The following is a 12,011-nucleotide window of genomic DNA, read 5'->3' as shown; positions in this document are numbered from 1 at the left end:
GCGTCAGTGAGAACGCCTGCATTTTGGCGTCACTTCACAGAGGTTTTCGAATGCGGTGGATGCAACAAGCCATATGACGTGATGCCACTAGAAGCTGTTTGGAACACGGCCGAAAAGCAGCCATGAGCACTTCATTCATGATCTTCACAGTGGCGAGTTGCAATAACGCCGGAAACATAGTAAAATGGCTCTTCAAAAAGATGAGTCTCCCTTTCACGCGCCGACTACCACAGACGCTGCAACACCCATCATGGCCCTCGAGCCCATTTCATTTGCGAGCTGGAAGTTTTCTCGTGACGCCCGTCCTGAGATGCCACCACTCTACTCATCATATGCAGTGCCCGGTTGCTGGTGGCATAGACATGGTTTTGTGTTTTGTCAGGGATGCAATGAGTTCTTGATCCCCCCCCATACGTTGCTGAAATCCGTGCAATCCGCACCAATCTGCGCTCGCCCGGTGACTGCATACATTGGCATGGATGTATCTGTTCACAAGATTCTACGCCAGTCTTAATTCCCATATGCCTACACCTTGGCTACTGATCGCATAGGAGCTCGAAGCCCACTGAAACTGGCTTGCTCTGCATTTGCTGCCCGTATTCAACGAAGCAGTGGAGCCGCCAAGGATACTCAAACGCTCAGGGACGCTTTGCGCTGCCAAGATTCATATTTTTGAGAGCTTGAATATGCAAAGAATCGCTCTTGAATACTCGATCTTTCTGCACAGCTTGCCGACGCGTCTCTTTCCTCGACTGTGCAAGAGACAATCTGAACAGCGTGTGAACGAACAGCCCAGCACACACAAACAAGCGTACCATGTGAGGAATTTGGCGATAACGATGTAATGCCTGCAGAGTTATACTTCGCACCCCTGATGAACAGTGAATAAATGCCCTTACTTCATCCGCGTCCAAGGCAGGCGTCCGCGTCTGCGCCTCGCAGTCCCACCACTGAGAAGGCGAGGAAGTTGATCCAAGTGAAATATTGGAACCCACGATTCTTTAAAACCATTGTCACTAGCGGACGTATAGCATTCTCTGCTCAACGATTCGCTGGAATGTATTTCTTTGCACTTCCCTTTCTGCAAGATATGATCTGCGTAAGTCGTGGAGACGTCGGCTACGAAACCATTGACACTCTTAACAATCCTTCCCACCGCCTGCATTAAGTCACGAGCTGGCGCACGGATGAGTGAGAGTTATCTTGCTCCTGCGCAAAAAATTTCGCTGCTTGTTAGTGAAAACGTGGAGTGCTACGCGCTATTCTGGCTGACCTCTGGAGTTGCGCCTCCGGGCAACATGCCTTGAAGAAGTCGGCGTGCAGCCAGTAGACCGTGAAGGCGCTGCGTTCGCTCATGGCGTGCACACACAAAATGAAAACAATGGAGGAGGGAGGGCCATTACTAGGGCATTTCTAGACCTGCGCTGCTTACCGCGTGAGTTGGGTCGTACAGAAGAAGAGGCACAAAACCTTGTCTTCCGGAGAGGACTGATCGGGACACGGAGCTTGGCAAACCCTGCGTACTATGTGCAGCGGCCCCTCCCAGTTTGAGCAAGACCGTCGCAAGCGCCTGAGCCCCCATCTTTTCCTGGAGGCGCTGCGCCACGTCTAAAAGCGGGGCATACTGTGAGTAGGGGACATTCAACATATCCGCTGGAGAAACCCAAGCCACAAAATAAGAAATTAGGCACAAATCGCATGAGCTTTGTATCGCTAGCCAATGCACCGTGCCCCTGCTACCGGCATACCTGTCAATTGCCTTAGCATGAGCTCCTGACAGTCGGCAGCTTCTGGAAGTGCTCGACGCTCAAAGTTTACATGCCCTAAACGCGCGATATCCCGAAGTTTATGCAACTCCTGGTTGCTACAGAGCACAACTGATGCCCCTGGAGTGCTGCCCCTCCCTGCGCGGCCTGCTCTGCAGCACAAGGAAAACCAGAAAAAAATCTCTCTTAGGGAAACACCTCAATACGCAAGAATATAGCCGTGTCACTTGTGACTGGTGCTCCCTGTGTCTCCTACCTGTGCGTGTAGTTTTCGGGAGTACTTGGTGGGTGCATATGGACAACAAGGATGACAGACGGGATGTCGAATCCTCTAGCGGCTATATCGGTGCTGACAAGCACGGATGCCTGAAAAGCCGCAATATCGATGGACACGCATTTTGCTTCCCCTGGATCCTCTACAAAATAACAACAAGCACTCGAGATTGAGGTCCCACCACATGACAACGTGGGAATGAAGCTTCCATACACAAGGTCGAGTGGCCCCCCGCCTCGTAGAAGACTTACATCTCCTTCCAAAAAACTTTGTATTGAACGCTCTCGATCCTGCGAGTCCATGCGCGAATGAACTGAAGCAATGCGCCAGGAGTCTAGCAACGGATGAGCCTTTATGTAGCGCACCTACCCAAAGCATCACAGATGCCGATCTTCGATAGCAAGAGGCGCATGTCAGATACTCACCTAAGCAAAGAACGCTGAAACATGTCAACCAGCTGAGAGGCCTTACCTCTTCTTGAGAGTCGGCAAAGACAATGCACTGTGGGGGCCCTTCTTCCGAATGGCTTTCTGCCTCCCTAGAAAATTTCCCTTCAGCTGGAGGCTGAACACTGGCTGCGGAGTTCGGCTCTTCGCCTTCAGTACCGACCGAATGCTTTTCTAGAGTGTTTTGAGATGCATTTTCGTGTGGCGCATCACGATTTACAGGGAGGCGCGCTTCATTCTCCAAGCTCCCGGTGTGCATATTGCATGTGTTGGAACGGCGGCTGCCATGCATGCAACGAGGAATGAATGCCCTTAAAGATTCGGCTAAGGCCAGCATCTTCCGCTCCTTCTCTATATGCACTTCTTCCGCTATCTGGCCGCTCCGTCGCCCACCATTTTTTGCCAGTGCCTTAGATCCGTCGCAGATAGTATCTTGTGAAGCATTTGAGCCACTCCACGAGGGTATGTAGCAAATGTGGTGCCTTACACCAGCTCCTACGACTGCACTGCCTGTCCACATGGGAGACACAAGGAATACGCAATCATAATTAGGACATACACGCACGATGGCGCGCCGAACAAGCATGCAACCCTTCGAGTTGCACAAACCTGGAGAACCGTTTTTGTTTTGGAGCGTCCCGGCTGGAGCTTGGCGCTTTCCATCAATCCCTCCAAGTACCCCATGCTTAGCACCGTTCAGTAGGTTTAGAACTTCGGCGTGTGGAAAATCTACCTCGACGGTTTCGAGTAAGTCTGGGGGCAATACGGCGCTGAAGCAGAGAAGCTGGAGAGACTTCCTACATTCCCGGAGGCCTTCTCCAGTTCCAGCTTTCTCCTCGCCAGAGTTGCAGCCTATGGCAGTCCGATAAATGAACTGCACCTTAGAGTGGTAGTCCCGACGCAACATACAGTCTGCCTCATCGATTACTAAGACATGAAGGTTTTTCAAGCTGAGATGGAGAGGTTCACCGTGTTCCGCCCTTCCAGCAGCTTGCACACGCCTTCTCCACATTAGTGACCGGACCCTATCAGGAGTGGATACGACAATCTTGACGGGCAAATGGCTCAGCAGTTGTTGATGGTGCCGTAAGGAAGATGCAGGGTCTAACAGCAGCACGGGCGCGTGAGGCAGCAAGGCCATTGCAACTTTCGCCACTTGCCTTGCTAGCTCACGAGAAGGAACTAGAATAAGAGCAAAAGGAGATGGGGGCGACCCGTCTGAGATATCCAACGTCTGCCGCCCGTCTTCAGCCACGAAGCGCTGCAGGACAGGAAGGAGGTAGGCCAGCGTCTTCCCAGACCCTGGATTTGCAGCAACAACGAGACTTGTCCCCCCCAATGCACGCAGGAGACATATTCGCTGGACCTCCGCAAGTCTCCGAATACCCAAGCGCTGCAGCCCGTCTTGCAAGTCCGGGGATATGGGGAGAGCAGACACTTTAGCAGCTGAGAGGCCAGTAATCGAACATCTTCCACCACTTTTAACAAATACCGAAGAAGCTAAGCTTGCACAGGTTGAGAGCGCTGCAGGTTGGCAGCTTCCAAGGACACACTGGGTTGTGGAGGAAACCCTCCCTACAGCTTCTGAAATCGGAGGGGAACCTGCGAACCACCACCAGCTGCACGGTATTGGGTACTGTGGGAAAGGATGCAGGCAGCCCTCGCAGGACATGGGGCGCCTATGGAAGACGGCCCGTTGAAACTGTCGCAAAAGGTGCTGCATGGCTCCAAAAATACCATATCGACAGAACGCAGGCAACTCCTAATAGAAATTCATGCCCTCATTAGCCGGGAACCGCATTACAAGCAGCAATTATTTTTTCCAGCCGGTAGCGAGCCCCATCGCTTTTCATCTGCATTTTCGTTGTACGGGGTGGTTCCAGCTATCATCATCGATCGATAAGCAATTCAAAGGCTATGCTGCTTACACGAGCGCCATCTACTCAAATTTCCTCCAGGGGAAAGCAGTGAAATGGGGACAGTACAAGTAATATGATGGTGGAGTTGGCTGCCGACTGCCTTCCAAACCTGCGACAACAGTATTTTCAAGCAAGTAGATACTCCTCCATTGAGTTTCGTGTTGGCGGGCGATAGTGTAGGGCGGAACCTCTTCAAATCGATACAGGCGCTACTGAAGTTGCCAGGCGCTACACCCACGACTTCAAGACCAGCCTTTGTACGAAGAGTTCAAAACCCAATTATGCTGCCTCATTACAAAGACAGCATTAGGGAAAGGTGCACGGAATGGGGTTTCCCCGCTATGCACAGTCGAGACCTTGCAATTCAGTCATGGCGGGCTCGGCGTGGGGGCCCCCAAGAGGGCCCCCACGTGACCAGTAAGAAGCGGTGTAGTTTTTGCATTGATGCCGATAATGTTTTAACGCATTGTTTGTGAAATGTGCGCCGATGGCTACGAAGGACACCTTCGATTCAGCTGCATTCGTGGGAATTCTACGAAACGTAGGCGGCGCTAAGGTTTGTGTTCGGGTGAACAGTAGATCCTCAACCTGCCATGCAGTTGTTCAGTCCCTTTATATTTATATCATTGAAGCTACTCTGGAAATTAAATATGCTTTGCACACCCATCCGTCTCTATCATTCGACAGGGCTGGAAGCAACGGCTAATAACTGCTGGCTGGCCTTCCGTACCATGCTCGGTTCTACCTATCGGTTCTAGCAGCAAGTGACGACATATTTACGCTGGCGGAAAAAGACGTTAAGGTGAAAAGTCTTACTCGTCTCGCATGTTACTGCTGGCAATTATCACGTAGTCCAACACCTCCTCGTGCTGCCCATTCTTCAAAATTGGGATTCCATTGTTGAAGAGCAGCAGAGGCTACTGCGTTGACAAGATGACTATTGAGGCTACGTGAAACAACTCTCTGTATGGTGTGAAGAGTGATGCATCTGTATCAAGTAGACCCTGCAGAGGGTCAGCTCACTAAAGCGTGCTACTTTAGGCCGTACTTCCAGACAAAGCCAGGCGGGTCTGTAACTATTCTCTCGAAGTTTGCACTGGGCATTTTACCATTCCGTAGGACTACCTGTCAATGACTAGCTCCATTTAAACATAATAGCTGGTGAAGAAAGTGTACAACACAAATGAGCTTTCAGTCGAGGAGACCGTGTAGCTCAAGGCTCTTCAACAGTGCAAGCAATAATGCTGACACACTCTCAAAACAACGTAATGGCCATTCAAGCCCCTGCGTCTGCATAACCCCAATGGCAACAGCCAGTAAATCGGCTAGGACCAGAATTTGCGAGAAAGGCACTCTAGGTTCACGTGATGCAACAGCCACAGGCTCATGCTAGATTAAAAACTACAGAAAAGTCATTGTATGCATTCACAACGAAGCCCCACAATCCACCAGGCACAAGTAAAATGAAGGTGGGGGCAGCACCAAGGTTGCCTAAGGAGGCGTGGTGCACTGAATATCCAGCGATGACAGAAATATGCTAAATCATTGATATGTTGCGCTGTCTAGGATGCAAGAAATGCATTGATGGACCAAACATTTGAATTTTCATTCCACTTCAGCCAAGACTCGCCTACGGTCTTCCGTCTCTGTATTTTCTAGTGCGCAGTTGGTCAAACACTTCGTTGCAGTTTCTAGTTGTCTGCAAGAGATTGTAGACCCACCGTCATATTCCTCAAGGAATCGAGGCCATACGGGGAGCAATTCCATGAGATGCCGCCACTCGAAGCCCACCATCGCTATGCGATGAAGGCTTTATATCTACACCGTCAACTGATGCATCTTCCTGTGGTATCTCTGGAGCTTTCCCCTGGATACCGCCGTTTCCTGCAGGGTGAAACATAACGTGGCGCGCCATAGGCACCTTCGCCAACAGGTTTCGCCACAGACTGCGCACCGAAAGTGGGAGGGCGAGTTCAAAAATGCGCTGCAACACACGTCTTGGGCACGCTGGAGCACCCGGTTGACTTACCATCGGGAGATGGTAGGCTGCTGCTGTTTTCCACTCCCTTCCCCTCCTCTGGTGAAGCGACAACAACAGCGTCAGGTGCTCCGTCAGCAGGTTCAGCTGCGTCCCCTGCTGCAGCTGTATATTGCGTGTCTCGATAGCGATCGTTGTCGCGGTCTTCAATAATAAGGATGAGCAAGAGCAGCGAGAACAATAACATCGCAATGGCCAATAGAAAGTACAAAGAGAAGCCCTGAGGACACAGTCAATACAGATTTCGTATATGAGTTCAGTTCGGCTTAGGGCTAATCTAACTAAAGTAGTACCGTAGGCAGCTGCAATGGTATCAGCTACCGGACGCCTACAGCTGGAGTTTGTTTGGCAAGTGGAGAGCCAAGATGGTCTACTGGAGTGCATAAGAGAACATTGAACCTACAGTACCCAAGCCATCGATGGCACCGTAACAGAGGTGGCTTGTTAGTCGGATAACCCGATCCCGCGCAAATTTACAGTTGCTACCCTCTTTGAGCTTCAGAACTTGGTCCTTGATATAAGAGATCTTATTCTGTGCAAGATTGCCTGTTTCGCAGCACAGAGTTTGCAGTCAAGCGAATCTTTACAGAAAGCTAGCCCCTTGAACAATAGCGAAGGCGTAGAGGTAGAAAGGGACAGAGGAAGACAGCAGATACTCACACGCTACATCGCGGCTGCCTTCGACCTTCGCTTTCAACTGCTTCACTGAAGTCAACACACAGCACAATCGCTCAGCAATGCAGGAGCAAACGATCGATTTGTTCAGTCCCAACGCTGCAATGTCGAGTGGTCGTCCTATGACACAAAGGGAAGAACCTTTCCACCTAACCTGCGTCAACAACATCGCTAACTGATCTGTCAAGAGCATTCTGCGGCACGGGCGATCCACCAGAACCTCCCATCAGCTCTGTAACCGAACAAGGCCTCCCTTCGGAGCCAGAATCACTCCGGTAGCATGTCGCTTTAGATACCATCAGCGCAATCTTCATTTTTAAAGCCAAGACCGCGTTCTTTATTTCTAGACAGTTTGTCACTTTCTGTGGCACATGAAAAAGGAGTTACCGGCGTGTCTGCTTTCGCTAAAGTGTTTCTATTATTTTAAGTAAAGGGATTTGGGCTTTTTTATTGGGTCGTCTACTTTTGATGGAGCGCAAATACCCGTCGTACGTTCTGCAGGCATTGTTGGAACCACTGGTCAAGGCTTTCTTGTGATGGCGCTTTGCTCGTGACCATCAGGTCTCCAGGACTGGCCACGTCGCTAATGACAACTTTCCATGGCTGGACCAACTCCTTGACAGTTTTCATACCATAGACTGTCATGGTTCTTTGGCGTACCGGCACATGAGAATCCACCTGTTGAATACCGCTCTGTACGCACAAGCAGTTCCACCTAAACTGCAGAGAGAAGAAAATCATCCCTACTAACTACGCTTCTAATATGGCAGTCGCCTGCAGGCATGCTTGGGCCGAATTTACACTAACACAAGCATGTCTCTGGTCACTCCAGAACCACGTGATTCCCTGAGCTGTACTGTTTCTGTGTATGAAAAGAACGCGAAGGCGTACGTATTGCACTTTTGGGAACGTTTGAAAACTCAAGGGGTCTTTCAGAACTACGGCCCAACTTTGCAATCTTGCATCATTGTCAAAATCCTGCATATCTGAACGCCGCAGACGGAAAAAGGCAGAACGAAAATCACTGTGTATCACTCCCCTGGGGCGTTGCGACGCATTATCCCATAAATGCCCCAAACCGCAGTGTCCCTTCGGCAAACGAAGGAAAGGCGCAACCGTACCGAGGAAATCAACCGAGGGTGGGGAAGGAATTTGGTCGCATATAGACTTTGTTGCGTCGTCTATTGCTTCCAAAGCACCATCGATTCGACTCGTGCCGTCCTCTGCCTCCAGGAAGTCTCCGCTGCCTGTTTCCGAAAAACAGACGCTGAAAGCTTGGAATACTGCACTATCTTTCCCATACATTTTTGCAAGTGGGTGATCGCTGTTTACATCCATAAAGCGTACAGCGGCATAGTCGCAAACGGGAATTGCAATTTTGTGTAGAAGAGATACCACCGCCACAGTGATACAAACGATCACTGAAAGGATGGCCATCAGGATTGCCAGAACTCCCAAAGTTCTTCTGGCGCATTTATTCGGCCTGAGTAACTGCCAGATAAGGAAAAGCACAGTCATAATCGCCAGCGCCCCCGAGATCGCGCTGACGAAAAAAAGAGCGAAATCTAAAGTATCTACCACTTGCTCAGCTGAAAGTGAAGCACTGCCAACGTGATCCACCGTGTTTGACAGCATATCCATCACCTCGTCGGCAGCATCAAATCCGCTGAGATCTATTGGAGGAAGGGAAATATCACGGAAAATGTCAAGCATCGGTTGAGTGATATTGATGGCGCCTAGCTGCCTTTCAATTAAGTCCAACGCTTGAGTAAGGGACACAGAATTCTCAATCACAAAGATGTTGGTGTGAGACGCCTTGTCTGTAATATCGTGGGCTACTTTTAGGTTTCCCGATGTAGCAGCCTTTGCATTCTTGAAATAGTTCTTCTCACGATCTAAGTTTACAGCCTCCAATATCTCCTCCTTCACTTGGTCAACAAAGTTGTTTGGATTACTTCCATCTGCAGCGTCTGCCAACTTGCGGGAGCCGGCCAGTAGATTTTTAATACCCGCAAAGCTCACGCCCCTTCCCTCTACTGTTCCTTCCATTTCAGTGCGTGTTCCGTACAAGACAGCATCTACAGACCGCCCTCCTGCACAGACCACTGCAGTTGCTTCATCCAGGGCTTTCCTGTCAACTCGATATGCTGCGATTGCCATTGCTACAGCGAATGCCGCCAATGTCAGGCCGAACATTAAGTAACATGGAATTCGGCCGGTCTTGCTGTGGGCCCTCCGGCGAACACAGCAGCAGCATAAACGGCAACACCTACAGCAAATCAAAGGTCCCATAAAGAAGAGTAAGAGCAAGAAGATGAGAGCAGCAATAACCAGAAACACCAAGGCCGAGGTGGGGAAGAGCTTGGCAATCAGCGAAGAGTTGAATTCTCCGTCTTCTACCATTGATGCAAAAGCATCCATAGCTGCTTCACGTTCAGCTCCAGAGCTCTTCGCCTTCATCTCTGCCAAAACCTCCTCAGCCGTTCGCCCCTGATCTATGAACTGCAGAGCATACAGCCACCGGAAAACACAAAAGGCTCTCCATCTTAAGAACGCACGTCACCGACATTGTCTTCCGTCAGTCACACTTAGTGGCCAAAAGTGTTCAAATAAAACGCATTGTATCCAGCACAGCAGCAAAAGTTGGCCCTACGAGAAAGAAAGACAAGTAATGCCCAACGAGCTACCGCTGGCACTGGCAAGTTGGCAATGAACTACCTGCCTGTGAATAATGCCCCATCAAATAGTGAATGCCCTAAGTTACTTGAAGTGAAACTGCGTATGGCTCACCACTCCCGTTTTCGGGTCTAAGATTCCATAAAGATTTCGCGAGAAGCAGACGGTCTCCACATCTTCTGTTGAAGTTTGCTTCTCCTGCTCAGCAGATTGCAGCACAGTAGGATTCGTGCCTGCAGCGCTTGCTGAACCGATTCTGCCTTGAAGGGTTCCAGAAGGAGGAGCAGATTGTTGCGACTGGAACTGCGCAGCAACTGTGGTAGGTAAGCGAAGCGAGCCATCTGCAAGCCTCCCTTGAAGAAGATGCGCATCGGGCAGCTGATGCGATTTTGGTGTATCTATGTATCCCAATACAGTAGCTGAGGGCTCCGTTGCCTGGAAGACAACCAATGTTAAGAAAAAGAAAAAGGCGCACTGCACAGCTCCCCGCCACAGGAGCGGCCTTGAATCTCTACTCGGCATATTCGTATATGCAGATTGAAGTCCAAAATTCCATCGCTGTCTTGTTGAGGGCGTGAAAACGAACACGAAATCCTTTCGACGGTATGAGAGAACGGCCATCGAAAGGGCAACAGAGGAAGCCTAGCCCATGGTTCGTAGGCTTCGTTTCAGTAGGAATACTCCGTGACCAGTGCAAAGGCTGGAATGCGGCAAAAAGGAACGTGCGCTTGTAAGTTACAGGAAACCTCGCTGCAAACCCAAAACGGCCGAGAGGAGCCCAGGGCAGTCACAATGAGAGTGGCGGCGAGCTGAAGCAACACGAGCACGACTAACTCAAGGACTGGAATATTCCGTAGAATGCAAACAAGAGCAGAAGACGGAGGAATTGACCAACAGACGTTTTAGAGCCGGACTCGGTTAGTCCAGCAGTGAACAGGACAGGGAGCAAGTCCCACTGGCTACCGGCAGATCATGCCTGCCCCAGCTTTCCCATCCCGAAGTAAAGGGCGAAAGACATGCAGTTGTTATCTTCGTGCAGGATTCCCTTCAGCAGTTGAACACCCCATCGTCACAAAACGCGGAACGACTCATGGGTACGGGCCGAACAGGGCCGCAGGACCGGTGGTTGCAGGTCTTGGATCTAAGAAGCTACGAGTTGCTGCAGATGTTCACGTTGCGATCTTCTACCGTTTAAACAATGTTCACATATTATTTAAAAAGCCAAAAAACACTGAATTCATCTTAGAGAAAGCTTCGCCCTTGCAGGACTTCGTTACAGACCCCGTCTTGTGTCAACTGCGTGATCGCTCCACTGGTATGGCCCTGGCCTTGCTCTATTGATGTTAATGAATACTAGCGCCTGCCCAATTTTCCTTCTTGGACGCAGAAGAATCCGCTTCACTACATTTTAATACCCTTCGAAGGAAAACGCTAGAGCAAACCGGCAGGCTGACGTTGATAGTGTACACGACGCAACGCGCCAACGAGTTGCAGACTTATCCGCCAACTAAGCACGCAATCCAGTCAGCATTGAGGCGGAAAGCAGCTTATCTAGTTCTGGTTCCTTATTTCCTTTTCGAAAGGAGTACGCACTTGTTCCTGCTGCTGGAACTGCCGAACAGACACGTGGAAAGAGTCGGAAGGAAATAGATTCAATTGCTGGTACAGTTTCTCAAGCAGTTCTAGCCACTTTACTCTGCCCTTCCTTAGATTTATATTAAGCTAAACTCAACTATTTTAACTTTTCTGTCTTTCACCACCCATCTTCTCGCCACAGAACGTACGGGCGGGCCTTCCCTCTGTTTCGCATCCACCATATCTGGCGAGCATCCTTGGGCGCATTCGTACACGAGGGGAACATGAGGTATGCCTTAGTTTGTTAATAGACATACTCGGGGTGGGGGTTCGCTGCTCGAGCATGCAAACACTCCCTTCAAAATTGCAGGACTGTGCGCGTCAAAACGCACTGGACCGGAGCCTAGTCAGTAAATTTTAGATTATGTTTGGCAACAGCTGCGTTCGCAACCATATAATTATGTAAACAAACGAATTCCTTAAGGGGGTAAATTTTCAACAGCTTAGTCCTCCCAATGTTCTAACGGGAGGCCCCAACGCAGTTCTGGGAGAATTCAGCTTGCGTCTACGTGCCGAACAAGCAAAATTAAATGAAATCTGTCTAAAATTACTTCTCGTCCATTGTTCGTTTTACCTCACGTA

General features: G+C 50.0%; 2 protein-coding genes across 2 annotated transcripts; both read right to left on the bottom strand.

The window, feature by feature from the left end:
- Nucleotides 1–638: 638 nt before the first annotated feature.
- Nucleotides 639–4,158, bottom strand: EAH_00000520 (RNA helicase, putative; the record flags this gene model as incomplete). Its single annotated transcript, XM_013396696.1, has 8 exons — nucleotides 639–768; nucleotides 1,274–1,351; nucleotides 1,525–1,624; nucleotides 1,749–1,918; nucleotides 2,023–2,132; nucleotides 2,410–2,465; nucleotides 2,880–2,996; nucleotides 3,288–4,158. 8 exons carry the CDS (start codon nucleotides 4,156–4,158, stop codon nucleotides 639–641), a joined length of 1,632 nt encoding a protein of 543 aa, XP_013252150.1.
- A 1,979-nt stretch (nucleotides 4,159–6,137) lies between these two features.
- EAH_00000510 (hypothetical protein, conserved) lies at nucleotides 6,138–10,316 on the bottom strand (the record flags this gene model as incomplete). Its single annotated transcript, XM_013396695.1, has 9 exons — nucleotides 6,138–6,289; nucleotides 6,435–6,663; nucleotides 6,847–6,989; nucleotides 7,104–7,148; nucleotides 7,273–7,426; nucleotides 7,611–7,811; nucleotides 8,010–8,104; nucleotides 8,240–9,620; nucleotides 9,909–10,316. The coding sequence occupies 9 exons, from the start codon at nucleotides 10,314–10,316 to the stop codon at nucleotides 6,138–6,140; spliced, it is 2,808 nt and encodes a 935-aa protein (XP_013252149.1).
- Nucleotides 10,317–12,011: the final 1,695 nt, after the last annotated feature.

This window comes from Eimeria acervulina, genomic scaffold (assembly GCF_000499425.1).
Source record: "Eimeria acervulina Houghton genomic scaffold, Eah_scaff2, whole genome shotgun sequence".
NCBI classification, from domain to species: Eukaryota; Apicomplexa; class Conoidasida; order Eucoccidiorida; family Eimeriidae; genus Eimeria; species Eimeria acervulina.
Note: the sequence above shows the minus strand (reverse complement) of the source record. Positions and strands in the feature narration are given on the sequence as shown.